The sequence below is a fragment of the Octopus sinensis genome, linkage group LG18 (genome assembly GCF_006345805.1).
Source record: "Octopus sinensis linkage group LG18, ASM634580v1, whole genome shotgun sequence".
In the NCBI taxonomy this organism is placed as follows: Eukaryota; Metazoa; Mollusca; class Cephalopoda; order Octopoda; family Octopodidae; genus Octopus; species Octopus sinensis.
In genome coordinates, this window is record NC_043014.1 from 37751630 (window position 1) to 37777115 (window position 25486).

The following is a 25486-nucleotide window of genomic DNA, read 5'->3' on the forward strand; positions in this document are numbered from 1 at the left end:
GGCTTGAAAAGGGTGACGTTTATCGTTATTTACATTTTACAATAATTCGTGCACATCTTTTTCAAAATATCTGCATTATATTTCTTTAAAATGTCCACATACCTTATTCTTTCCGGCATTGTGCTGGTGTCTATTTTTTTGTACCACCACTCCCAGTCATAGTTTTCCACGTACTCGTGTACCTTCCACAGGTTCTCCTTGTCCATTAGCACGCAATGATCGTCCTCAGGCAAACCCAATACATTCACTATATCAACCTTGACCATTCCGTCCCACGAATTTACTTTGTTAATCCAATTCCTCAATCTGTCCATTGTTCATTAATATAAGTTTTTCATTGCAGGGTGAGGGTGGGTGGCTTTGAGGCTCCTGTGTGTTTGCAATTTTTTTTGTCAGACTGGGCATGAGGAGGGTTGGTATCTGTAGGGAGTGGTTTGAGTAGAGTGCGTGTGGGTGAGGGCCTGGTGGGTGTGGGCTGGTTGTCATTTTATACCTATTTCTTTATTACCCACAAGGGGCTAAACATAGAGGGGACAAACATAGGTATTAAGTCGATTACATCGACCCCAGCGCGTAACTGGAACTTAATTTATCGACCCCGAAAGGATGAAAGGCAAAGTCGACCTCGGCGGAATTTGAACTCATAACGTTACGGCAGCCGAAATACCGCTAAGCATTTCGCCCGACGTGCTAACGATTCTGCCAGCTCGCCGCCTTACCGTGTGTCAAGTAGGTCTTCTTACCACACAACGATGATTGCGCCGGTAGTAGAAAAGGTGGGGGTGGAATTTTAGAAGCTGAGGTGGTCATTAAGAGAAATGGTCAGTAATTCAAGAGTATGTTGGTGGCAACTATAGTAAATAGTGATGTTCTTTTATTCTTTTATATGTCTCAGCCCTAACCTGTGACCATACTGGGGCACCGCATATATAATCGTATTTTATTTATTTCTTTAATATTTTTATATTCTTATCAAGATTACCAACGCTCTATTTTCCTCACTTATCTTTTAACTTTTACTTGTTTCAGTCAGAGACTGCGGCCATACTGGGGCATCACTTTGAGGAATTTTCAGTCGAATGAATCAACCCCAGAACTTCTTTTCTTTCTTTTATTTTTTAAACCTGGTACTTACTCTATCGGGGTGTTTTGCCAAACCGCTAAGTTACGGAGACGTAAAAACACCAGCACCCGGTTGTCAAGTGGCGGTAGTGGTGAACAAACACAGGCACAAAGACACACGCATTTACATATATATATATATATATATATATACACACACACGATGAGCTTCTTTCAGTTTCCGCCTACAAAATGCACGCACAAGGCTTTGGTCGACCCGAAGCTATATTAGAAGACACTCGCCCAAGATGCCACGTAGTGGGACTGAACCCGCAACCATGTGGTTGGGAAGAAATCTTCTTACCACACAGCCACGTCTGCATGTCTGCACCTATAGTTTATTTCTTATTTTATTTTATTTTATTTCATTTCATTTCATTCTGATTTTGTCACAAATACTTTATATTTTAGTGGTATGGATTGTTGAAATGAAATCGATAAGAACTGCAACGAGCTATATATCATCATCATCATCATCATCATCATCATTTAACGTCCGCTTTCCATGCTAGCATGGGTTGGACGGTTCAACTGGGGTCTGGGGAGCCCGAAAGCTGCACCAGTCCAGTCAGATCTGGCAGTGTTTTACAGCTGGATGCCCTTCCTAAGCCAACCACTCCGAGAGTGTAGTGGGTGATTTTATGTGCCACCGACACAGGTGCCAACGAGGCTGGCAGACGGCCACGCTCGGATGGTGTTTTTTATGTGCCACCGACACAGGGTGCCGGAGGACGGCTGGCAGACGGCACGCTCGGATGGTGTTTTTTATGTGCCACCGACACAGGTGCCAGACGAGGCTGGCAGACGGCCACGCTCTGGATGGTGTTTTTTATGTGCCACCGACACAGGTGCCAGATGAGGCTGGCAAACGGCCACGATCGGATGGTGCTTGTTACGTGCCCACAGCACGGAGGCCAGTCGATGCGGTACTGGCTACGGCCACGTTCGGATGGTTTTCTTATGTGCCACGTGCCACCGGCACTGGTACCACAAAAATACAAATTCCATTGATGTTCATCTATTTTGATTTGTTTTGATTTGATTTTCACTTGCCTCAACAGGTCTTCACAAGTGTCACAAGAAGGAAGGATGCACAGGTGGACTGACTACGTCCAGTAGGGCCATGGGTTATGGCCTGACTAGTCTTGCCGGGTCTTCGGATGGTGTTTTTTATGTGCCACCGACACAGGTGCTAGATGAGGCTGGTGAACGACCACGATCGGATGGTGTTTGTCATGTGCCCACCGCACTGACTACGGCACTGATGGATTTCTTGTGTGCCACAGGCACTGGTACCACAAGATACAAATTCCATTGATGTTCATCTATTTTGTCTATTTTGATTTGATTTTCACTTGCCTATATATATATATAATATATATATATATATATATATATATATATATATATATATAATATATATATATATATATAAAGGCAAGTTTACGAAAATAAACAAAAGACGAAGGTGTACAAACAAATGTATTAGTATAGCGCTCAGGAATAGAAAAAGACTTTTACGTTTCGAGCCTACGCTCTTCCACAGAAAGATACACAGAAAAAAACAAGGAGAGAAAAAAATTGCGTGTAGTAGCTAACGATCTATCTATATATATATAATTTTGATTTGAGAAGCGTCGAATGTATATCGTACTGTACAGACGAGAAGGTGAAAACCGCAGGAAGATTAAGTATTATTTTCCGTCTTAAAAGGGTAATAATACCCAATTTGTTTTGCTGTTTTCACGGCTATAATGCGTGCGAAATATTACCTTCTTTTCTATACACACACACACATATATATATATATATATCCCTTTCTTTTGCAGTGGATGGCAATTGGGGGCCCTGGTATCAGTGGCATCCGTGTACTAAGTCATGCGGTGGAGGCCGCCGCTCTCGAACTCGGGCTTGTATCTATCCACCGCCGGCAAACGATGGTAAAGATTGCGTCGGTAGCAGCGTAGAGGAAGCCGCATGCAATACGAAACCGTGTCCAGGTAAGTTGAAACTAATGATTTATTTGACTCTTTTGAGAAGGCGCGTGGCTTACTAGATAGGATATTCGGCTCACGATCATAAGGTCGGGAGTTCAATTCCCAGCGACGCGTTGTGTCCTTGAACAAGACACTTTATTCTATGTTCCTCCAGTCCACTCAGCCGACAAAAATAAGTAGTATCTGTATTTCAGAAGTTCAGCTTTGTTACATTCTGTGTCACGCTGAGTTTCCCCGAGAACTACGTTAAGGGTACGCGTGTCTGCGGAGTACTCAGCCATTTGCACGCGCTAGCTGTTCTGTTGATCGGATCAACTGGAATTCTCGTCGTCGTAACCGACGGAGTGCTAATTATGTTGACTCTTTGGCCCAGTGTTTCCCTACATATTTCCTATTAGGCCTCACTATAACTTACCTACAAAAAAATGTACGCCCTACCAGTGATTGGAAAAAAAACCCAAACTTCATTTTTAATATTTCATAATTATATACTTTCCTTAAAGAAATATCCATAGTATAGGCGAAGGAATGGCTATGAGATAAGTAGCGTGCTTACCAGCCACATGGTTCCGGGTTCTGTCCCACTGCGTGGCACCTTGGGCAAGTGTCTTCTACTATAGCCTCGGGCCGACCAAAGCCTTGTGAATGGATTTGGCGGACGGAAACTGAACGAAGCCCGTTGTATATATGTACAAGGCCCCATACCAGGCTCCACTATAACTTACCTTCAAAAAATGTACGCTCTACCAGTGATTGGAAAAAAAACCCCAAACTTCATTTATGTGTGCGTATATGTTTGTGTGTCTGTGTTTGTCCACCCAACATCGCTTGACAACCGATGCTGGTGTGTTTACGTCCCCGTAACTTAGTGGTTCGGAAAAAAAGAGACAGATAGAATAAGTACTAGGCTTACAAAGAATAAGTCCTAGGGTCGATTTGCTCGACTAAAGGCGGTGCTCCAGCATAGCCGCAGTCAAATGACTGAAACAAGTAAAAGAGTAAAGAGTACTTGGGCATTAGAATAGGGCTATACTGTAGCAAACTGTCTTCACACAGTATACTTAGCTGGAGTGATTAGTTCAGCTAGATTGAGTATAAGTGTAGTATATTTGCTGTAACAAAAAGATTTTCACTATTCCATGTCCCACTAAAAAAAATTTTGGATTCCACTCCCCACCACAATTTTCCCAGGCCCCTCTGGTGGGGCGTATGCTCTTCGTTGGAAATTCCTGCTTTAGAGAAACAGAACGACTCAGTGTGTACAGCTCTTCATTTCTGTTCTCGATTATAGATGCTTTCCTCCGTTTACAGACCGTGAAGTAAGAGACAAGCAGCTAACAAATGAAGACTGCAGTGAGGTTTCGACTCCCAGTACAAAACTAATTTGTTTGCCAGATATCATAACCGTTTTTTTCTTTTTAAATTTCGGTTTTGGATTTGGTTTGCAAGATTCTTTATATGAGTTCGTGTGTTGAAGCATATTCTGTTGTGTCTGGGGAGAGTCATTCTCTTTTAGTGCCTTATTATTTAACACACTTACCGCTAAAATTTCCACTTATTTCTTATTTTTATTTTCTAAAATTTTCGTTGCGTCTTGCAACCTTTTCAATAGTCAATTGCTCCTTGGAATGCCTTTAATGAGCAAACATATGATCAGAGTTGTACCAATCATGACCACCTCGTCCTTCTTTCGAACATGGAGTAATCTTGGACTATATTATCCGAAATAAATCCCACCTTTTCATAACGATAAGGTGTAATTTGGTAGAAATTGGCTGCTGTCTTTAGTACGTAGTTGTAATGGAAAAAACAAAACAAAACAAAACAAGTAAATGTACAATATGATACATTGTTTGGCGTCGAAAAATAGAATTGTTTAGAGAATAAGCAACTCAGAGATGCCATCCAGAAGAAAACAAGTTAAGCTAGTGTTAAAATTTTAGCGTTAACATATTTTGATTTAGCGTTTACACATTTAATGCAAGATGCTTTAAAAAGCCAACAAGAATTATTTATGTGGCGAAGAAGGAACAAACGTATGCACACATAACATGGCACTCTGATCTGTGCTTTCATCAACCACAATTCTAAAATATGCTTACTTACATCTAGCTTGGCATTCTATTCTTCTTTTAACCTCGAATCTGATATATGTTCACTGAAATATAAATTGACGTTCTTATTTTGTCTGAGTGATGATTCATTACTTAGCCATTAATATCCATACTGAATCTGAAAGTATGCTACTCTAATTTGAAGGAACATTTGTTATTGCTCAAACAAGCATTCGTGTGCAGACTCGTTTTGTATATTTATTGCATACACATAAGCACACATGCATGTATATACTTAGTTTTAAAGTGTTTTAGAAATCCTTTATAACAATATAAGTTAGAAATAAAAGAGCGAAAGTAAAACAAAAATAAATGGTTGTACTGTTGGATCTTTTCGGTCTGAACGGCAGTTTTTTCTAGCGGTGTCATATGAAATTGTCACCCATAATTATGACCCTAATATCGATCTATTGCATTTCAATCTGTTTTAGGGTTAGTTAGGGTTAGGGGTGGGGGGGAAGGGTATCTTTTTTCTTCACAAATGTAAATAGACCATATCTGCTTCTTAAACGAGGGATATATTCATACGGCACAGAATTTTTTTTTTTTTACCTCAATGGACGTATTTGATTGGTTGAAATTGCAGAAATTGAAGAAAGAAATAACAAATATCTTACAAACTATAGAATTTTCTCAATAAAGCCAAGAGAAAAAGATGTTTTATAAACACATTCTACCAGTGTACGAAGTTTAAAATTTTTTAGTTACCTAGAAATTATGTTAAAAACTGCCGTTCAAACAGAAAAGATCCGTAGTTTCCTTTTGTTATGATATTTCGGCTTTAAAAATAACCTTTGTCAAGAAAAAATAAAACAAGCTTTACTCTAATCTGCGGTGTACAATATGCGCAATTAGTATTTTTAAATAACATACAAATAAATGTCTCTTTTGTTAGAAAATATACTTTTTACTCTAGGCATTAAAATCCTGTTGTACTACAGGACCGTCTTATGAAAGATTTTTTTGGTGGAGGATAGGCAAGAAATCATCGACTATTGTCATTGATTGGGTTTCTAAACACTATAGATGTGGCAGAAGCTTTTATTTATATCCCTTAATTTTTCATTAGACTTATGGGACGGTCTGTAAGTATCTGGTTCTAAACTGAATGAGACGTCTAAAGTTAGAGTGATACACACACACGTGCACACACACATGATGACAAGATGATTGGAGTAAGGAATTCATTTTGCTACTTCAGTTTACAATTGTTTCATCTTGGTTTAATGCAATCAATCTTGCAACATTATGTAATAATGCACGCAGTTATTTACTCTTTTACTCTGTTACTTGTTTCAGTCATTTGACTGTGGCCATGCTGGAGCACCGCCTTTAGTCGAGCACATCGACCCCAGGACTTATTCTTTGTAAGTCTACTACTTATTCTATCGGTCTCTTTTGTTGAACCGCTAAGTTACGGTGCCGTAAACACACCAGCATCGGTTGTCAAGCGATGTTGGGAGGACAAACACAGACACACAAACATATACACACACACATATATATACATATATATATATACATATATACAACGGGCTTCGTTCAGTTTCCGTCTACCAAATCCACTCACATGTCTTTGGTTGGCCCGTGGCTATAGTAGAAGACATTTGCCCAAGGTACCACGCAGTGGGACTGAACCCGGAAACATGTACTTACCACACAGCCACTCTACTTTCCACATTTTATTCATATATGTGTGTGTGTAGAAAGGGATCTGTGTCATAAATGGTAGCCAAATTTCTCTGAATTGCACGCAACCATCTTAAAAAGGAACGGCACATTCAGTAATAGAGACCAGGTTACTGTATGTATCAAAATAAATAAACAAGCAAAAACCAGCTGCTTCTGTCTGGATTGCTTTTCATCATATATCTGACCTAAGGATAAAATTCATTAATTGTAGTGATGAGAAGAAAATGACATTATAATGGCATCTTTCTAATCCTTTTGTGTTTTGTTTGTGTTTTATGTTTTCTTCTTGTCATATTTCAGTTAATGGAAGGTGGAGTAACTGGACCCCATGGTCGACGTGTAGTGCAAGCTGTGGTGCAGGTAGTATGAAAAGGGTTCGGAAGTGCGACAATCCAGAACCTAAATACAGAGGTAGACCCTGTGGAGGTTCCAGTTATCAAGTCAAAAAATGTGTCAAGATCAAATGTCAACGTAAGCTATTGAGATTTTCCTAATTAAAGGAAGAAGTAATGAGAGAGAGAGAGAAAGAAAGAGAGAGAGAGAGAGTGAGAGAGAGAGAGAGAGAGAGAGAGAGAGGTGGGGTGAGGGAAAAACAGTAGTAATGATCAATCATTTTACGTATTTGATAAATTTTCCAGTTATATCTTCAGAATGACGGAGATATAACGCCCTAAACCTAAAATAATTTTTGATCTATTGAAATTATTACCTCTTTGAAAAGGACACGAGAGAGAACTCTGAAATTTAAACTGAATAAAAATTAAATGAGAGAATGCAGAGTATTTATGACCAATCTCGATTCCTACTGCATATCTATCTCTATTTAGCTTTAGTAAATTTAAAATTCGGAGTTCTCTCCCTTACAACCTTTCGAAGGAATATTTATTAATGTGACTTTTGTCTCAATAAGTTATTACTTCAAGAGATAACGTTTTATCTTCAGCTTACTTCATTATGTATGTTAGAGTTTACACTCAACTTTATTTAAGCTTCTCGAATTTCCTAGTGTATGAAAGACCTTTATAGTATCTTAATCAGAGAAGGGAAGAGAGCGTTTATGAATATCTTTTATCTTTTACTTGTTTCAGTCATTAGACTACGGTCATGCAGGGGTACCACTTCCAAGAATTTTTAGTCGAACGAATCGACCCCAGTACTTATTTTTTAAAAACCTGCTACTTATTCTATCGGCCAGTTGGCTAAATCTCTAAGTTACTGGAACATAAACACACCAACACCGGTTATCAAGAAGCAGTGGTGGGGGCAAACGCAGACACAAAGACACACACAGATATATATATATATATATAATATATATATATATATATATATATATATATATATATATATATATTTCTTTACTACCCACAAGGGGCTAAACACAGAGGGGACAAACAAGGACAGACAAACAGATTAAATCGATTACATCGACCCCAGTGCGTAACTGGTACTTAATTTATCGACCCCGAAAGGATGAAAGACAAAGTCGACCTCGGCGGAATTTGAACTCAGAACGTAACGGCAGCCGTAGCCGATGGGCTTCTTTCAGTACCTACTGAAAACTGATACGTACTGCATACAAATGGAGTGAAATTTTGAAATAGGCATGAAAAATTAGTCAAAAACAGTTCGCCTTGTGCCTAGAGTAGAAAAGAATCGTTAGCACACCGGGTAAAACACTTACCGGATTTTCGTCCGCCTCTACATTCAGAGTGCAAATTCCAACGAAGTCGACTTTGCCTTTCATCCTTCTGGAGTCGATAAAATAAGTACTAGCTGAACACTGGGGTCGATGTAACGATTTACCCCCTACCCTGGAATCGCTGGCTTTGTGCTAAATCAGTGTTTATTCAACCAGCTTTACCCTCGACTCCACTTAGAATTGTGGTCTAATGCGAAAGTTAGAAACTATTGGCATTCAAATTCATTAAAAGTCATTCTTCTCAAAAACAAAACATTTTGCTTTATATAATCTTTTTTCTCTCTTTTCTTTTTCCAGAGGATGGAGGCTGGTCACTCTGGAGTTCATGGAGTCCGTGTCCAGTCACATGTGGCACAGCATTTCGTATCAGAAACAGGGAGTGCAACAGTCCAAAACCACTCTATGGTGGTAACTACTGTAGAGGACCCAAAACAGAGAAACTTGAATGTCGAGGGCGAAGACCTTGTCCAGGTAATATGAGAACAGTTTTTAAATTTAGCTTTACGTTTTTGGTCGACCATGACAGTGAGAGAGAGAGAGAGAGAGAGAGAGAGAGAGAGAGAGAGAGAGAGAGGAGAGAGAGAGAGAGTGTGTGTGCGTGTGTGAGGGGGTGCAATCGAGCTGGATTTAGTAGCTACAAGTTCTGAATTCAAATATGCAGGTTTCACTTTCTGGCTTAATGCAATATGAGAGAGCGAGAGAAAGAGAGACAGAGAGAGAGAGTGCGCGCGCGCGCGCGCGTGTGTGTGTATTTGTCTGTGTGTCTGCTAGTATGACATTTGTGAAAACAACCCACAGGCTAAATGACCAGTGGCTCTCTGTCTGAATCCCGCCAAAACGGTCCTTTTATGGGTGTCAGTAAACTTAGTGACACGTTGCAGCAGAGCCGCTCAAATTGGCGAAACTTTTGACCAGTCTTATCTAATGTAAAGCGCCGAGTTGAAATTCTGGGGTTGATTCAGCCTCTGGCATAAATTTACATATACTTCAAATGCGTATTAATTTCAGTTACGACTGGAATTGCTGTTTTTGCAGCTAATGATTATGTGTGTAGCTTTGACTGGAGTTTAAGAAGGAGAATCTTGCTAAATTTCTTCCAACAAAACTTGGAGTATATTTCAAATTTTCATCTGAATATTTTCAAAAAGTAAAGTTTTGATATGGTTTTGCTTGCTGGTGACGAAAATCACACTGACTTTTCCCTAAGAAATTAGTAAGAAAGAAATTACAGTTATTGAAAGTTATGTCATTTTCAAAATGCCTCCATTACCTACATAGTGGAAGTCGCAACTGTTTTCTTTCATTGTGCTATTTCATTTAAATTGTTTTTAAAAAAGCATAAAATTATTTTCAGAAAACTTCTTTCATAAACAACTATAAACAGGAGTTGCCATGACAACAAATAGTTGAAACTTCCACTATGTGGGCAATGGAGGCATTCGATTGCCAAAAATTACATAACTTTAAATGCTTGCAACTTCTCTATTATTGAACTGTAGAGGAACAGGAATGCGATTTACATTACCAGCATGCAAAAATACATCATTGTAGAAAATTTGAAAACAATCAAGGGAAAATTTGAAATATTCCAAGATGTTGAAAGAAAATTAACAAGATCCACGAAGAAAACAAACTAAGGAACGTTAATGATACCTTCCATATTATATGCTTATTTTTACTTAATTGATAATTGCAAGTTTTTAAAATGAGCCGTGATCTGAACGTTACTTTCTCAAAGTTAAATTTTCAAATTTTAATTTATTATAAACTAGCACTATGACCCAGCAACGCCGGGTCATAGTGCTAGTGCGTGCATATACAGCTGTGTGCGTGCGCACATACATACACGCGAGTACTGTCCAAATCACCGACCAATCACATACAGCTAGCTGACATTCAATTGGCGTATCAAGTTTCGGGCATTTTGATTGGGTTTTGGATAGAAAATTCACAAAAAAGTCACTTCTATTGATTTTTTAATGGCTTTGCAGGGTGACTGGGGAAATGTAAAGACGTGCACGACCATCATTGGACGGTTTTGAATGACCATAGAAAGTGCGAGCCCTCTAACTGAAAAATTGTGGATTTGTATAAAGGACACGCACACACAGACATTTTGCCGTTTATATATAGAGAGATTATAATACCACGAATGTAAATTTTGAAAACAAAATTGTGAATGTCGTTTAGTGTCTATAACAGGGGTCCCAAACTTTACGCTCATTTACCCCCAGCAACTATGTAATCGACTTAATCCCTTTGTCTGTCCTTGTTTGGCCCCTCTACGCTTAGCCCCTTGTGGGCAATAAAGAAATAAGAATACTTAGTTATTCAAAAAATTGAGCTAAAGTCTTCAAAGTGGCGATTGAAGCAAATAAAAATTAAAATATTATGGTTCTTAGAGCTGTCTACACGCAATAAATCACTCCACAAGGAGATTGCTGTAACAGTACGCAAACCAGCTGATGAGTTTTTTGATTGGATGCTAGGTCATAGGTGTTGAAACCCGAAAGCAGTTAACCACCACCAGAAACTTCCTTATCAAGAAATACAGACCGCATAGACTGCCGCTCTCTTCTTTCAAACTATATCACTGGCACTTGGTTACGACGATGAGGGTTCCAGTTGATCAATCAACAGAACAGACTACTCGTGAAATTAACATGCAAATGGCTTAGCATTCCACAAACAGGCGTACCTTTAACGTAGTTCTCAGGGAGATTCAGCGTGATACAGAATGTGACAAGGTTGGCTCTTTGAATTACAGGTGCTATTCTAACCCTAACCCTAAAACCCTAGCCCTAACTCTAAAATCCTAAAACCCTAAAACCCTTACCCTAAAACCTTAAAGCTAAAACCAGTACAAACGCACAAACGATGTCATAAATAACAGTGACAAACAAAATATACCTCGCTGGAAGTTGTTGTTGACAAACAACAGCAGTAATTTTATTCAACTGAATACACGTCATTGATTGGTTGAAATTACCGAAATACGAGAACTTTAACAAAAAATAACTTCCAAAATACAGAATTTTCTCAACAACGCCAAGAGTAAAATATGTATTATTTGACACATTCTACCAGTATACGAAGTTTGAAAGTGTTACAAAGAATTATTTTTTAAATCTGTCGGTCGAAAGGTAAAGATCCCTCATTTTTGCCGGCTGAGTGGACTGAAGCAATGTGAAAAAAAAAAGTGTCTTGTTCAAGGACACAACGCACCGCCGGTTTTCGAACACACAACCTTACGATCGGGAGCTGAATACCCTAACCACTAAACCACGTGCCTTTACTCTTTCAAGCTAGGGTGAAGGCATCGTCTCTCAGAACGTCGTGAGATAGGCTGATTGACATTGCTGGCTGTTCTTTGCAGCAACACATTCGATATCTTATTCGCAAGGCATAGAATAGACGAAATTATTCAACAGAAAATCTAAAATTTTCTTTGAAATTACCCAGCACCTTTGATTAATTGCCTATGTTCACAATCTACCTTTTTTTTTTAGTATCTATACACGGAAGCTGGTCAAACTGGAGTGCGTTTGGTAGTTGTAACGCTCGAAGATGCAGTGGTATCCGCGGCTTTAAAACTCGCCATCGAACATGCACAAAACCTAAACCACGTCATTACGGCCGTCAATGTCGTGGTCGATCGATAGAGAAACGTGAATGTTATAACAATATCGACTGTCCAGGTAAGTCAGTCTGTCTGTGGACTTCCTCCTTTTGATTTTGCTTTTTTTTTTTATCACACAGGCACAAGAATGGCTGTGTGGTAAGTAGCTTGCTTACCAACCACATGGTTCCGGGTTCAGTCCCACTGCGTGGCACCTTGGGCAAGTGTCTTCTACTATAGCCCCGGGCCGACCAATGCCTTGTGAGTGGGTTTGGTAGACGGAAACTGAAAGAAGCCTGTCGTATATATGTATATATGTATGTGTGTGTATATGTTTGTGTGTCTGTGTTTGTCCTCCTAGCATTGCTTGACAACCAATGCTGGTGTGTTTACGTCCCTGTCACTTAGCGGTTCGGCAAAAGAGACCGATAGAATAAGTACTGGGCTTACAAAGACTAAGTCCCGGGGTCGATTTGCTCGACTAAAGCCGGTGCTCCAGCATGGCTGCAGTCAAATGACTGAAACTCCTTATGTCAATATTTCATTTTCTTAGGACGGTGAGCTGGCAGAATTGTTAGCACGCCGAGCAAAATGCTTAGCGGCATTTCGTCGGTCTTTACGTTCTGTGTTCGAATACCGCCGAGATTGACTTTGCATGTCATCCTTTCGACGTCGATAAAATAAATACCAGGTGAACACTGGGGTCAATGTAATCGACTGGACCACTCCCTCGACCTTGCTGGCTTGTGCCAAAATTCGAAGCTCATATTTCATTTTCTTCCCTACTTTTTTCCTTTCTTTCGTTCGTTCGTATATACGAGAGGGGTGTTGAAAAGTTCCTTGCTTTGGGTAAAAGAAAATACAGGAGGACCAGTTAATTGTGATATTATCCAACATATTCCCTTCTCAGATTCACATAGTATTGCAGCGGTCCTTCAGTTTTTCTAAGCCCTGTAAAGGAACTCGGAAGGATGGGTCTCAAACCAAGCCTTTCGTGATACTCTTAAAGCCAGGAACTTTACAGCACCTCCTTATATATATATATATATATATATATATATATATACGTGTGTGTGTGTGTACTCTTGTCTCGACATTATATGGTGGTCGTAAACGAGAATCACCGTTAAACGTGTTGTTCATTTCCAGTCATATATAAAAAACATGCCTGACCTTTTGGAAAAATTGCTTTATCTGGAAACAGATGAAGGTTGGCGACAGGAAGGCACCTGGTCGTAGAAAATCTGCTTCCACAAATTCTGTCTGGTCCATGAAACATGGAAAAGTGGACATTAAATGCTGTTGTTGATGCTGATGATGATGATTTTAACTTAGATAAAATTACAACTGGTTGTGATCTTTCAATGTGTGACTCATGTGCGTTGCCGTAACCTTATCGCTGATAACGTTCAGTTCCTGGTCTTGAAGCAAGATTAAGATTAATAACATCTGCTTTCATCTGAAGGAGAGGGAAGATCGTGGTTATGTTTTAGAATCATTTGAAACTATTTGATGGAAGAATTTTACCCAACCCTTAAATATCTTAAAATGACAAAGTTATGAACAATTTGAATATGGGGCGATCATGTTTTTGTGCAAAAACATTTTTTCAAAAAAACTGTTAGACACAATGCATAGCTAAATTCCAAGGTTAGTTAAACATCCTGTTAGTTTGCACCAGCTATAATTACATTTTTTTGCAGACATAGATATCTGCAAGTGGTCCATTATTTATTATAAGGTTTACTGTTTTTAATGACGTGAATGCTTTTTTTTTACTTCTAAAGTATTGAGACTTGTGGTTCTTATTCCAAGTTTAAGTTGAAAGCAACCAGGAGTTGAGTACGTAAATTGGTTTCAATTATAGGCTGTTGGCAACTTTTGCTGTGATCGACATTGTCTCTCATCCTTTCGGGGTCGATAAAATAAGTACCACTTCAGCATGGGGCCGATGTAATCGATTGGCCTCGTCCTTCAAAACTTCAGGCCTTGCGCCTTGAGAATGCGGAAAAGCTCTGGCCTTGTGCACCTGTAGAGTCAAAGTAGATTTTCTTTTTATATACGAGAGAGAATGAAAAGAATGAAAGAACAAGAACGAACGAACGAAAGAAAGAAAGAAAGAAATATGAAGGGAAGAAAATGGAATATTGACAAGTTGTTTCTAATTTCGGATTGTTTGTGAAGCATTCATATTGCGTAACTTTTTCTCTGATTGCTTATCACTTACACTAGATGCTATCTTTTACTTGTTTCAGTCATTTGACTGCGGCCATGCTGGGGCGTATATATACTTGCATAAGATATTGGTTTCAAATTTTGGCACAAAGCCAGCAGGTTTGGTGGGAGGGGCCAGGTTGATCACATAGACCCTAGTGTTCGACTGGTACTTTATTTCATCGTACTCAAAAGGATGAAAGGTAAAGTTGACCTCGGCGCAATTTGAACTCAGAACGTAAAGATGGACGACATGCCTCTGAAAGCATTATATTTTGCCCGGCATGATGATTCTGCCAGTCTGCCGCCTTACACTTGCGTAAAATATTGGTTTCAAATTTTGGCACAAGGCCAGCAGTTTCGGGTGAGTGGGTAAGTCGATTACATCGACCCTAGTGCTCAACTGGTTTTGTATCGACCCTGAAAGGATGAAAGGCAAAGTCGACCTCGGCGGAATTTGAACTCGGAACGTAACGGCAGACGAAATACCAATTTCTTTATTACCAACAGGGGGCTACACAAAAAATGGGACAAAACAACTGATTGGGGTCAGTAACACGTTATGATATATGAATATAAAAATTATATAAAATATATAAGAATCGAATGAAATACACAATACAAATATGAAACAAATGTAGCAATGATCCGACACCATAAGCCCCGATCTACCGCTGGTACTTCTTAGTCCAAATTCCGCCGAGGTCGACTTTGCCTTTCATCCTTTCGGGGTCGATAAAATTAAGTACCAGTTACGCACTGGGGTCGATGTAATCGACTTAATCCCTTTGTCTGTCCTTGTTTGTCCCCTCTATGTTTAGCACCTTGTGGGCAATAAAGAAATAAGAATCATTACCGTGTCGGTCAAAAATGCTTAGCGGCATTTCTTCAGATTTCACGTTCTGTGTTCAAATGCCACCGATGTCGACTTGGCCTTTTAACTTTTCGGGATCGATAAAATAAGAACCAAACGAGTACTGGACTTAACTCCCTCCTCGGAATTGCTGGCTTTGTGCCAGAATTTGAAACCAATTTTAAACTCATCTGATTTCCATAATCTATAATCACAATTCATTCTATATCAATTAAGGTCGAAATATGTATACGTAGATCTTCAAATATAATTTATGAAACAATTTTAATTTGGACATGTTCGATATCATTGAATATCTAATTTTTTTCTTTCTACATTTTCCTTTTTATATTGCGTATTAAAAAACAAAGTGAATGGAAAATGGTGTCACTGGTCACAATGGATTCGTTGCACAGCTGCGAAGTGTACTTCACCTTTTGCTACAGAAAGACGAGTGAGAAAGTGTGCATGTCCGAAACCTCAACACAAAGGCGCTCCATGTCCTGACGGTAAACCATTTAATTCTAATTGCTCCATGGAAATAAGTTCAAATATTTGAGATAGAACAACTGTCATTAGGCGTAGAGAGATAAATATTCGTTCACTAATATGACTCAACCTAATCTATATCTATTAAACAGTCCTTGGACGAAAATTGTATGCACATTTTGCTTTGACGGTTAATGGCGGCCAAACCGAGGTTAGGATCGAGCTGAAAATTGGCAGGGATACTAAATGCGTGGTGAGGATGAGACCCCCGATGGTTAAAATTCGCGATAAGTAGTTGTGAAGATATTAGGGGTTTGCAGGGTATAAAGACCCCAAACGGTGCATAATAGGAAAAGTTTCCGAAATTAACTTAATCCTGCAAGGGAAGTAACTCTTACTTTTAGACTATACAGTGAGTGGACAACGAAAAATGTTTCTATTTTCGCTTTTGTAAAACACAATCTAATCATTTAGTAATATTTTTAAGTGAATGTGGTTTCAAAAATATAAGTTGTTTGTACAATAAGTATTTATATTTTACTTTTCTTTAAACAGACAATATTTCAATGGTTTTAAAAAATTATTTTCAAGTGAATACAATTACAAAAATTCCTTTTGGCGTAAATATTTCGTAAAAGACCTGTTCGTAACCTCAGCGTGAAATAATTTTTTTCCATAGGGTTTTTCCGAGTGCCTTCAACGTATCTCACTTCCAAATAATTGGCTGCTATTTCTAGCACACCCGGCTACCACGTGAGTTAGGATTAGGGGTGGGGGAAGGGTATCTTTTTTTCTTCACAAATGTAAATAAACCCAATCTGTTTCTTAAACGAGGGACATATTCATACAGCACGGAATCGGTTGGTTAAAATTGCCGAAATGCTCGAAATTTCAGACGAAATATCTTACAAACTATAGAATTTTCTCAATAAAGCCAAGAGAAAATGATGTTTTATAAACACATTCTACCAGTATACGAAGTTTAAAGTTTTTTAGTTACCTAGAAATTATGTTACAAAGTGCCGTTCAAAAGGAAAAGATCCGCTATTTGCAATAAAGGACCCGAAATACTTGTTATGTGGTAGCAGGGCGTGCAAGAAATAGCAGTTAAATATTTCCTTTTCTGGGGAAAGGAGCTGTTTACTCGTGGTTTCGAAGCCACATTCGTTGAAAGCATGCAAAATAATCTGGAAAAAGAAGAAAAAACCCCACGAAACAAAACTCTGTTGCTGGGAAACTCAGACTTTTCCGGTGACCCAACGGGTTACGAGTAGTCTAATGCTAAAATACTTTGGTTCCTCTCTTGAATTAAATGTACTGCTCACAATATTAATAACAGTGCACTCGCCATTACACAAGCGCACACAGTCAGAGTGCATCCCAACCCAACCAAACAACCTACTAACCAACTTCTCAAATACTTATCACATTCATATGCCAACTTCCATATACGCTCATCTCGTGTGACACTCAACCAAAGTGGATTGGTAGAATCGTTAAAGCCTTAGACAAACTGTTTTGCAGTTTTTAGTTACAGGTAATGGTAAGCTGCCAAAATATTAACAATCGATTTGCTTGACTGCCAACAGCTTAACTGATTACCTGAGTTTCGAATTTTTTAATCTTTTCTCTGTCCTACACGTTTTTATGAGTTTTCCCCAAACGTTCATGCCTGTTTTAAAAGTTTTAGTTTCATTTCATTATGTGCTAAGCAATATAGAGAATTCCTTTCATAAGCCTCCGGCGGCTGAAAAGAATTGAGAATGTGTATCATACATGAAGGGAAGTATGTACTGGTTAATCACAGATTCTGTCAAAAAGATTCCATATTTGGCATAAATAATGCTGTTGAGACCCCCTTCGGTCATGACTGACCGTGGGATTGCACCTAGAAAGTTACCCTCCCAGGCACAAGTCCGGGCAAGTTGTTTATGGAAGACCAGCAGTCGTCCATGCATACCGGCCTTCCCTCTCCACGCCACCAATGTTATCCAAGGGAAAGGCAAAGGGGCCGATACAGCTTGGCACCAGTGACGTCGCAACTCATTTCTACAGCTGAATGAACTGGAGCAACGTGAAATAAAGTGTCTTGCTTAAGAGCACAACACGCAGCCCGGTCTAGGATTCCAACTCACAACCTCACGATCGTAAGCTCGACGCTCTAACCACTGAACCACGCGCCTTCATATTTGGCATAAATATTGCTTCATTAAAATATCTCTTCATTGATGTATTAAAATAGAGGGGTACCGCTTTGAAAACTTTTTAATCGAATGAGTCGACCCCAGTACTTATTTATCTTATGCGTGCCACTTATTTCATCGGTTTCTTTCTATCTATCTATCTATCTATCTATCTATCTATCTATCTATCTATCTATCTATCTATCTATCTATCTTTATCTATCTATCCATATATATATATATATATATTATATATATATATATATATATATATATATATATATATATATATATATATATAATATATATATATATAGAAGAGGTGAAGCAATATCAGAGGAAGGTTAAATGGGAAGATAGTTTTTGAGTGTAGTAAGTGCACAAGTGCAATAAACACCAAAGTCGTGCAGAAAACAGGTTCCATCACATGCCAGGGAGAAAAACTACAAGTAGTTGATAGCTTCCGTTACCTAGATGACCAAGTCCGTAGGAGGATGGATGCTCAGAGAGCGTAGCTGTAGAATAAGAATCGGTTGGGCAAAGTTCACAGATCTCCTACTTCTGCTGGTAACAAAGGGCCTCTCGCTTAGAGTGAACGGTAGACTGTATGATGCCTGTGTGCGAACAGCCATGCTTCACGGCAGTGAAACATGGGCTGTGACTGCTGAGGACATGCGTAGGCTTGAAAGAAATGAAGATAGTATGCTCCGCTGGATGTGTAATGTCAGTGTGCATACACGACAGAATGTAAGCGCCCTGAGAGTTAAGTTGGACATAAGAAGCATCAGATGTGGTATATAAGAGAGGCGACTATGCTGGTGTGGTTATGTGATGCGTTTGGATGAAGATAGCTGTATGAAGAAATGTCACACTTGAACAGTAGAGGGAACCTATGGAATAGGTAGATCCAGGAAGACATGGGATGAGGTGGTGAAATACGTCCTTCGAAATTTCTACCCCACAGAGGCAATGACAAGCGACCGAAACCTTAGGAGATATGCCGTACTTGACAAAAGCCGGCAAGCCAAGTAAGATCGTAGTCGTGGCCGATGCCAGTGTCGCATAGCTAGCCCGTTTAAAAGCACCCTTCAATCGTTGGGTGATATGCTTTGCTTGTGAAGACCTGTTAAACCGAGTGAAATCGTAGTCGTGGCGGATGCCAATGCCGCCTGACTGGCACCTGTGCGGTGGCACATAGAAACTACCATTCGAGCGTGACCGATGCCAGTGTCGCCTGACTGGCTCCTATGCCAGTAGCACGTAAAAAGTATCCACTACACCAGTGGTTTTCAACCAGGGTTCCGCGGAACCTTAGAGTTCCGCCAGTACAGTCCAAGGGTTCCGCAAGAAGTTACAAAACTGCTAAAATCGGCAGTAATTTTTAATTCTCCTGTGCAGATATGTGTGCAGAAGACTATTAAATTATTGCACAGGGGTTCCTCGAGCCAGTGGAATGTTTCCTTGGGGTTCCGCTCCAGCAAAAAGGTTGAAAAGCACTGCACTACACTCTTGGAGTGGTTGACGTTAGGAAGGCATCAAGCTGTAGAAACCATGTCAGATCAGATTGGAGCTTGGTGCAGCCTCTCGGCTCGCCAGTTCTCGGTCAAACCATCCAGTCCATGCCAGCATGGAAAGCGGATGTTAACCGATAATGAGGAGGAGGAGGATGATCACAGGTGTAAACTGAGTTACGACAGGTGATTAGTTAATATGTCTTTCTGTGAAAGTAACTCTGATTGCTGACGCAAACTAACTAAAAGTACACTACTTGAGAGGAACTTAAAATAGCAACACGGCTGTGTTCCGACGATTAGCTTAATTCTTCAAATAAAAGAACATTCAGCATTCTTGAACAATACGTTGCCAGATATTAAAAGTACTGCTCACATTTCAGGAATTGAGTGTCTGCTTTACATATACATTTGCACCCAAGCTGACATTCCTATCAACCATACAAAATAGTTTATAGCACACATGCGCTCACTCGTCGCATGCACACACACACACATTTACATCCATCGTTCAACACAAAAATACAACTTTCTGACTGTTAATAAATGCTTCACCTGTGTAAATAAATACTTTTGTCAAAACTTCTGGCAGTCACACACATACACACACACATGCACACACACACACACACACACACATCCACACGTTCTTTAAGGTGCTCAGCAGGCTTTGGTCTGCCTGGGACTACAGTAGAAGATATGCTTAGAGCTATTTCGTCTGCCGTTCCGTTCTGAGTTCAAATTCCGCCGAGGTCGACTTTGCCCTTCATTCTTTCGGGGTCGATAAATTAAGTATCAGTTACGCACTGGGGTCGATATAATCGACTTAATCCGTCTATCTGTCCTTGTTTGTCTCCTCTGTGTTTAGCTCCTTGTGGGTAGTAAAGAAATAGAAATAGGTATTTCGTCTGTCTTTATGTTCTGAGTTCAAATTTCGCCGAAGCCGACTTGGCCTTTCACCCCCCCCCCCCACCAATATCTGTATTTTATATACAGATATACTGACATCAACATACATGCTCACCACACTCGCATATGATATTATTATTATTATTCTTTAAAACAGTTTGATTCGGTTTTATAGGACTTAAAGTTTCGCAGGCTTCTAGCACGAACCCGGCTCACGAACTGGATCTCTGTTAGAAGCCAATTTAAGTCGCATGGACCTGAATCAATCTGTCTTAAATAATAATGATAATCTTGAGTGCCTTTTCCTTTCGTTTGTCCACTTACTCGTGTGTTATATTATATAACAGACGTTAAGTATAAGCGGTTGTTGTCGTTGTTGTTTGTTCCTTCTTGAGCCATGCTCACCACACTCGCATATGAGCCATGCCTGGCTGAGCCTGGTTGAGCCTTCTTGAGCCATGCCTGGTTCAGAAGGGCCGGTTTCCCGGTTTCATTGGCATATAGGTTCCTCACCCGGACGGGACACTGGTCCGTCGCAGGTGAGCTGCTAGATGCAGGAGGAAAGAATGAGATAAACCTGTTGTGAAGGGGTCAGCAGAAGTTTGCCACTGCCTTCTGCCGGAACCGCGTGGAGCTTAGGTGTTTCGCTCATAAATACACACATAGCCCGATCTGAGATTCGAACCTGCGATCCCTTGACCGCGAGTCCGCTGCTCAAACCACTAAGCCATGTGCCTCCACAGTATATGCAGTTGATAATGTTTATTACACTTGTGCTGCTTCTATTTCATATTTGAATTTATTCTGACGTATGCATTGTCAGGGTACACCCACACATGGTTTGCACATCATGAGCATACATGTCGTGGACTGGCGATATGATTCATCTCCAATCCTGTTTGGGCACATGCTGTTGACAAGCCACAAAAATGGTGAAGCATCAATATATATATATATCTATTATATAAAATCCGTTCTGTTTGTCTGTGTGTGCGTCTTCTAGGATCTCGGGCATCCTCCATCCAATCGCGCTCAAATTTGATATTTAGATACCGACGGTATCAGGGCGCGTATAAGTCTTGAAAAAATTACAAAAATCGATTCCAGGTGAGAATGCGATCAATAAAGCCGTGGGAACGTGCATTTGTACGCGTAAGTACACCAACTGTTGCGATCGATACTACGCGTACGCGAGAAAAATGCACGTGCAGTTTGCGCAAAAAAAGCCGACTGGCTTGAAATAATGCCACAAAATGCAGTATATTTAAGAGACCTAGAAAGTAAGATGCAGAAGAGATATTTTCTTCAAACTTGGCATGAAGGAAGGAAAGACTATTTGGTTTCTCAAGAAGTTTTTTTTTTTTGCCTTAACTTCATTTAACAAAACCAAGATTAAATCAGTGTTTCTCAAAGGGGAGGCATTTGGGACGGTCGGACAAGTCGTTTTGAGAAAATTTGGTTTAAATGTTTGACAACTCAGCATCGTCCATTGGACGAGGGGCGTTTTGCTCGTGTATATATATACATATATATACATATATATATATATATATATATATATATCAATAATAAAGGGTGAAATCAATTAATTAATTTAGAAATAATCATTAATTTCACCAAGTAGAGTTCGACATGTAAAAAACCCATTCAAGGAAGGTTTAAGTAATACTAATTAATTAAGGGTTCAGCAACGATTTGCCTCACCACACACCGAATTTAGAAATAGCAGTCAAAAAGTTTTGGCTATTCTTTCTACTTAAAAGGGAGATCCCAGTAAGACCAAAGCACTTAAAAAAACATATATATGTTAATATCAAAGGGTAATTAGAAATATATGAAATTTTCATTACCAGTGGTCTAGAGTGTAAAAAATTTAGTCAATAGACTATATATTATTCATATAAATACATCGTGCATTTAAACACATATGAGGTATCCATCATAGGATTACTTGCACGCTAGAAAGGACAGTTAAATTCCAAACCACTATTAGGGATAAAGTTTCGAAGGTAATGAAAAATTAAACATTTATCATCTAACTCCTGGATAAATTTCGAATCAAAAAGCCGACATTTTATTTACTGCTGACAAGGAGCTGCGCTTGCGCGGTAGATTTGAAAAATTAGAATGTATAAGCATGGGGCATATATTAGATTGCCTCGTGTATATATATTTAATCTAAGGTGTACCTGCTGAAGAAGATTTCGCCTCGCAAATTATTTCATTTGCTAAGAAAAGTTTGAAACCATTGGTCCAGGAGTTAGATGGTAAATGTTTTTATTTTTCATTTCCTTCGAAACTTTATCCCTAATAGTAGTTTGGAATTTAACTGTCCTTTCTAGCGTGGAAGGAATCCTATGATGGATACCTCTTATATGTTTAAATGTACACTGTATATATATATATATTTCGTCTGTTTTTACGTTCTGAGTTCAAATTCCGCCGAGGTTGACTTTGCCTTTCATCCTTTCGGGTCCGATAAATTAAGTACCAGTTACGCACTGGGGTCGATGTAATCGACTTAATCCCTTTGTCTGTCCTTGTTTGTCCCCTCTTTGTTTAACTCCTTGTGGGCAATAAAGAAATAAGAAACGATGCGTGGTTGAGAAACACCCTTTCTGAAAACTGACATAAATATCTGCTGAGGCTCACGTGGTGACACTCTCTATCATTGAGGCCCATATAATGATTTTTTGGGGGGCCACGCAAGCAAAATAGTAAATTGGGGACCCACAATAGAATATTAAGGGTCCATATAAATTGTTTGCTTAAGATGTGTTTATTGAAAGAAACAGTAAGGTTTCTTTCTCTGACGTTTTATATAGTTCAAATGAATGTGTGATAAACAACAATTTTGAGAGGAATATCAATAAGATTAATTTTTAAACATCGACTGAAGAGGGCAGTTATCTCTTCCTCCTCCTCCTCAAAAATTCTCATTCTGATATGCCAAAATCATAGAGTACCACATCTAGAAGTGCTGCTGCTGCTGCCGCTACTACTGCTGCTGCTGCCGCTACTACTACTGCTGCTGCTGCCGCTACTACTGCGGCTGCTGCTGCTACTACTACTGCTGCTGCTGCCGCTACTGCTGCTGCTGCTGCCGCTACTACTACTGCTGCTGCCGCTGCTACTACTGCTGCTGCTGCTGCCGCTACTACTGCTGCTGCTGCCGCTACTACTGCTGCTGCTGCTGCCGCCACTACTACTGCTGCTGCTGCCGCTACTACTACTGCTGCTGCCGCTACTACTACTGCTGCTGCTGCCGCTACTGCTGCTGCTGCTGCCGCTACTACTACTACTGCTGCTGCCACTACTACTGCTGCTGCTGCTGCTACTACTACTACTACTACTACTACTACTAAGTTTTCATCTTTTTCTCCCACCATATCTTTCCAGGTGCCGATGAAGAAATACGGAAATGTGCTGAACGTCCTTATTGCAGAAAGTTGGGTAAGAACTAGAGCCCCCACCATTCTAACTAAAATATTCTAACTAAAAGTTTGTGTCATCATAGAGAATACAGTGAGTGTTAAAAAGCTAATTAGAAATAACCTTGTGGTGAGGAAAATACAATATTGATTAATAACTAATATTTCTAAAATTCATTCTGCTAAGTGTGGGAGATAACTCCCAGCATGTTCCAGTTTTTGATATACCTGGTGTTAATAATGTGGTTCATTGACAGAATCATTAGCTCGTTAGGCAAAATGATTGGCAGCATTTCACCCATCTTTATGTTCTGAGTTAAAATTCTTCCAACGTCGACTTTGCCTTTCATCCTTTTGGGATCGATAAAATGTGGAGTACTGGTGTAAATATATAATCGACTAAACCACTTCACCAAAATTTCAGTCCTTGTGCCTATAGTAGAAAGGAATGTAAATGGTGTTAATGAAGTGATGACCTTGCAGAACAGTTTGCATGCCAGGCTTTATGTTCTGAGTTCGAATTCCGCTGAGGTCGACTTTGCCTTTTACCCTTTCGGGGTTGAGAAATTGAGTACCAGTTATGTACTGGAGTTGATGTGATTGCTTGTTCCTCCTCCCCACAAAAATCCGGGCCTTGTGCGTATAGTAGAAAGGATTATGATTATCATTAATATTATTGCCAAGGCGGTGAGCTGGCAGAAACGTTAGCATGCTGGGCGAAATGCTAAGTGGCATTTTGTCTGTTCAAATTCCTCCAAAGTCACCTTTGCCTTTCATTCTTTCAAGGTCGATAAAATAAGTACCTATTTCTTTATTACCCACAAGGGGCTAAACATAGAGGGGACAAACAAGGACAGACATAGGTACTATGTTGATTACATCGACCCCAGTGCGTAACTGGTACTTAATTTATCGACCCCCGAAAGGATGAAAGGCAAAGTCGACCTCGGCGGAATTTGAACTCACAATGTAACAGCAGACGAAGTATCGCAAAGCATTTCACCCGGTGTGCTAATGCTTCTGCTAGCTCGCCGATAAAATAAGTACCATTTAAGCACTGATGTGGCTGGGAGGCAAACAGTCATGCCAACAAACATAAAATCAATGAGGGCCTAAATAATACTTACAAAATTATGATGGTGGATAGTAAGATCATTAGAATGATAATCCCTCACAGCCTTTTATCACTGTAACGCCAAAAGCCTTTATCAAAAAAGATTATATAATTATTAATGTATATATATTAATGTACTTTTTCAGTTTCCATTCATAAAACAACAACAATTAGAACAACAGAACTTACTGAACAATATCTTATAGAATCAACGTTGCATAACCTAACAACTATGGTAAGTCCATTTCTATAGTTCTATAAGCTCTTTCCATTTCTACCTGTTTTCAAGCAACTTAATCCTAAAATTTTTCTTCAAAATTTTTCATTTTTACACATTAAACATGTAATCCATTTGTTCATTTCATGTCCATTTCTTTTCATGCTAACATTGGTTGGACGTAGACATATTTTCAAACAAAGAACCGTCTCACTCTGTCTTTTTTCCATCTTAAACAAAGCATCAACCCAATACATTCACTGTGTATGCTCTTTTGACTTTTTAAAAAATAAATTTTGATTTGCTTATATATATCTAT

At 39.4% G+C, this 25486-nt stretch overlaps 1 protein-coding gene and 1 long non-coding RNA gene across 4 annotated transcripts in view; one reads left to right on the forward strand and one right to left on the reverse strand.

Moving 5' to 3' along the window:
• The window catches only part of LOC115221514 (properdin), a 103734-nt gene that overhangs the window by 72181 nt on the left and 6067 nt on the right, over positions 1–25486 (forward strand). For both annotated transcript variants that reach the window (XM_029791715.2, XM_029791714.2), the window contains exons 5-11: positions 2952–3122; positions 7226–7396; positions 8925–9098; positions 12137–12325; positions 15685–15822; positions 23805–23858; positions 25097–25185. In XM_029791715.2, coding sequence (XP_029647575.1) covers positions 2952–3122; positions 7226–7396; positions 8925–9098; positions 12137–12325; positions 15685–15822; positions 23805–23858; positions 25097–25185 — 986 coding nt within the window. The remainder of the gene's footprint in view (positions 1–2951; positions 3123–7225; positions 7397–8924; positions 9099–12136; positions 12326–15684; positions 15823–23804; positions 23859–25096; positions 25186–25486) is intronic.
• Positions 14873–25486, reverse strand: part of LOC118766995 — a 31935-nt gene continuing 21321 nt past the window's right edge. Inside the window, exon 3 of one of the 2 annotated variants that reach the window (XR_005002915.1) lies at positions 14873–14922. This is a non-coding gene — a long non-coding RNA (uncharacterized LOC118766995). Of the gene's footprint in view, positions 14923–24764; positions 24798–25486 lie in introns of those variants that run through there. The other variant, XR_005002916.1, reaches the window with a different exon arrangement.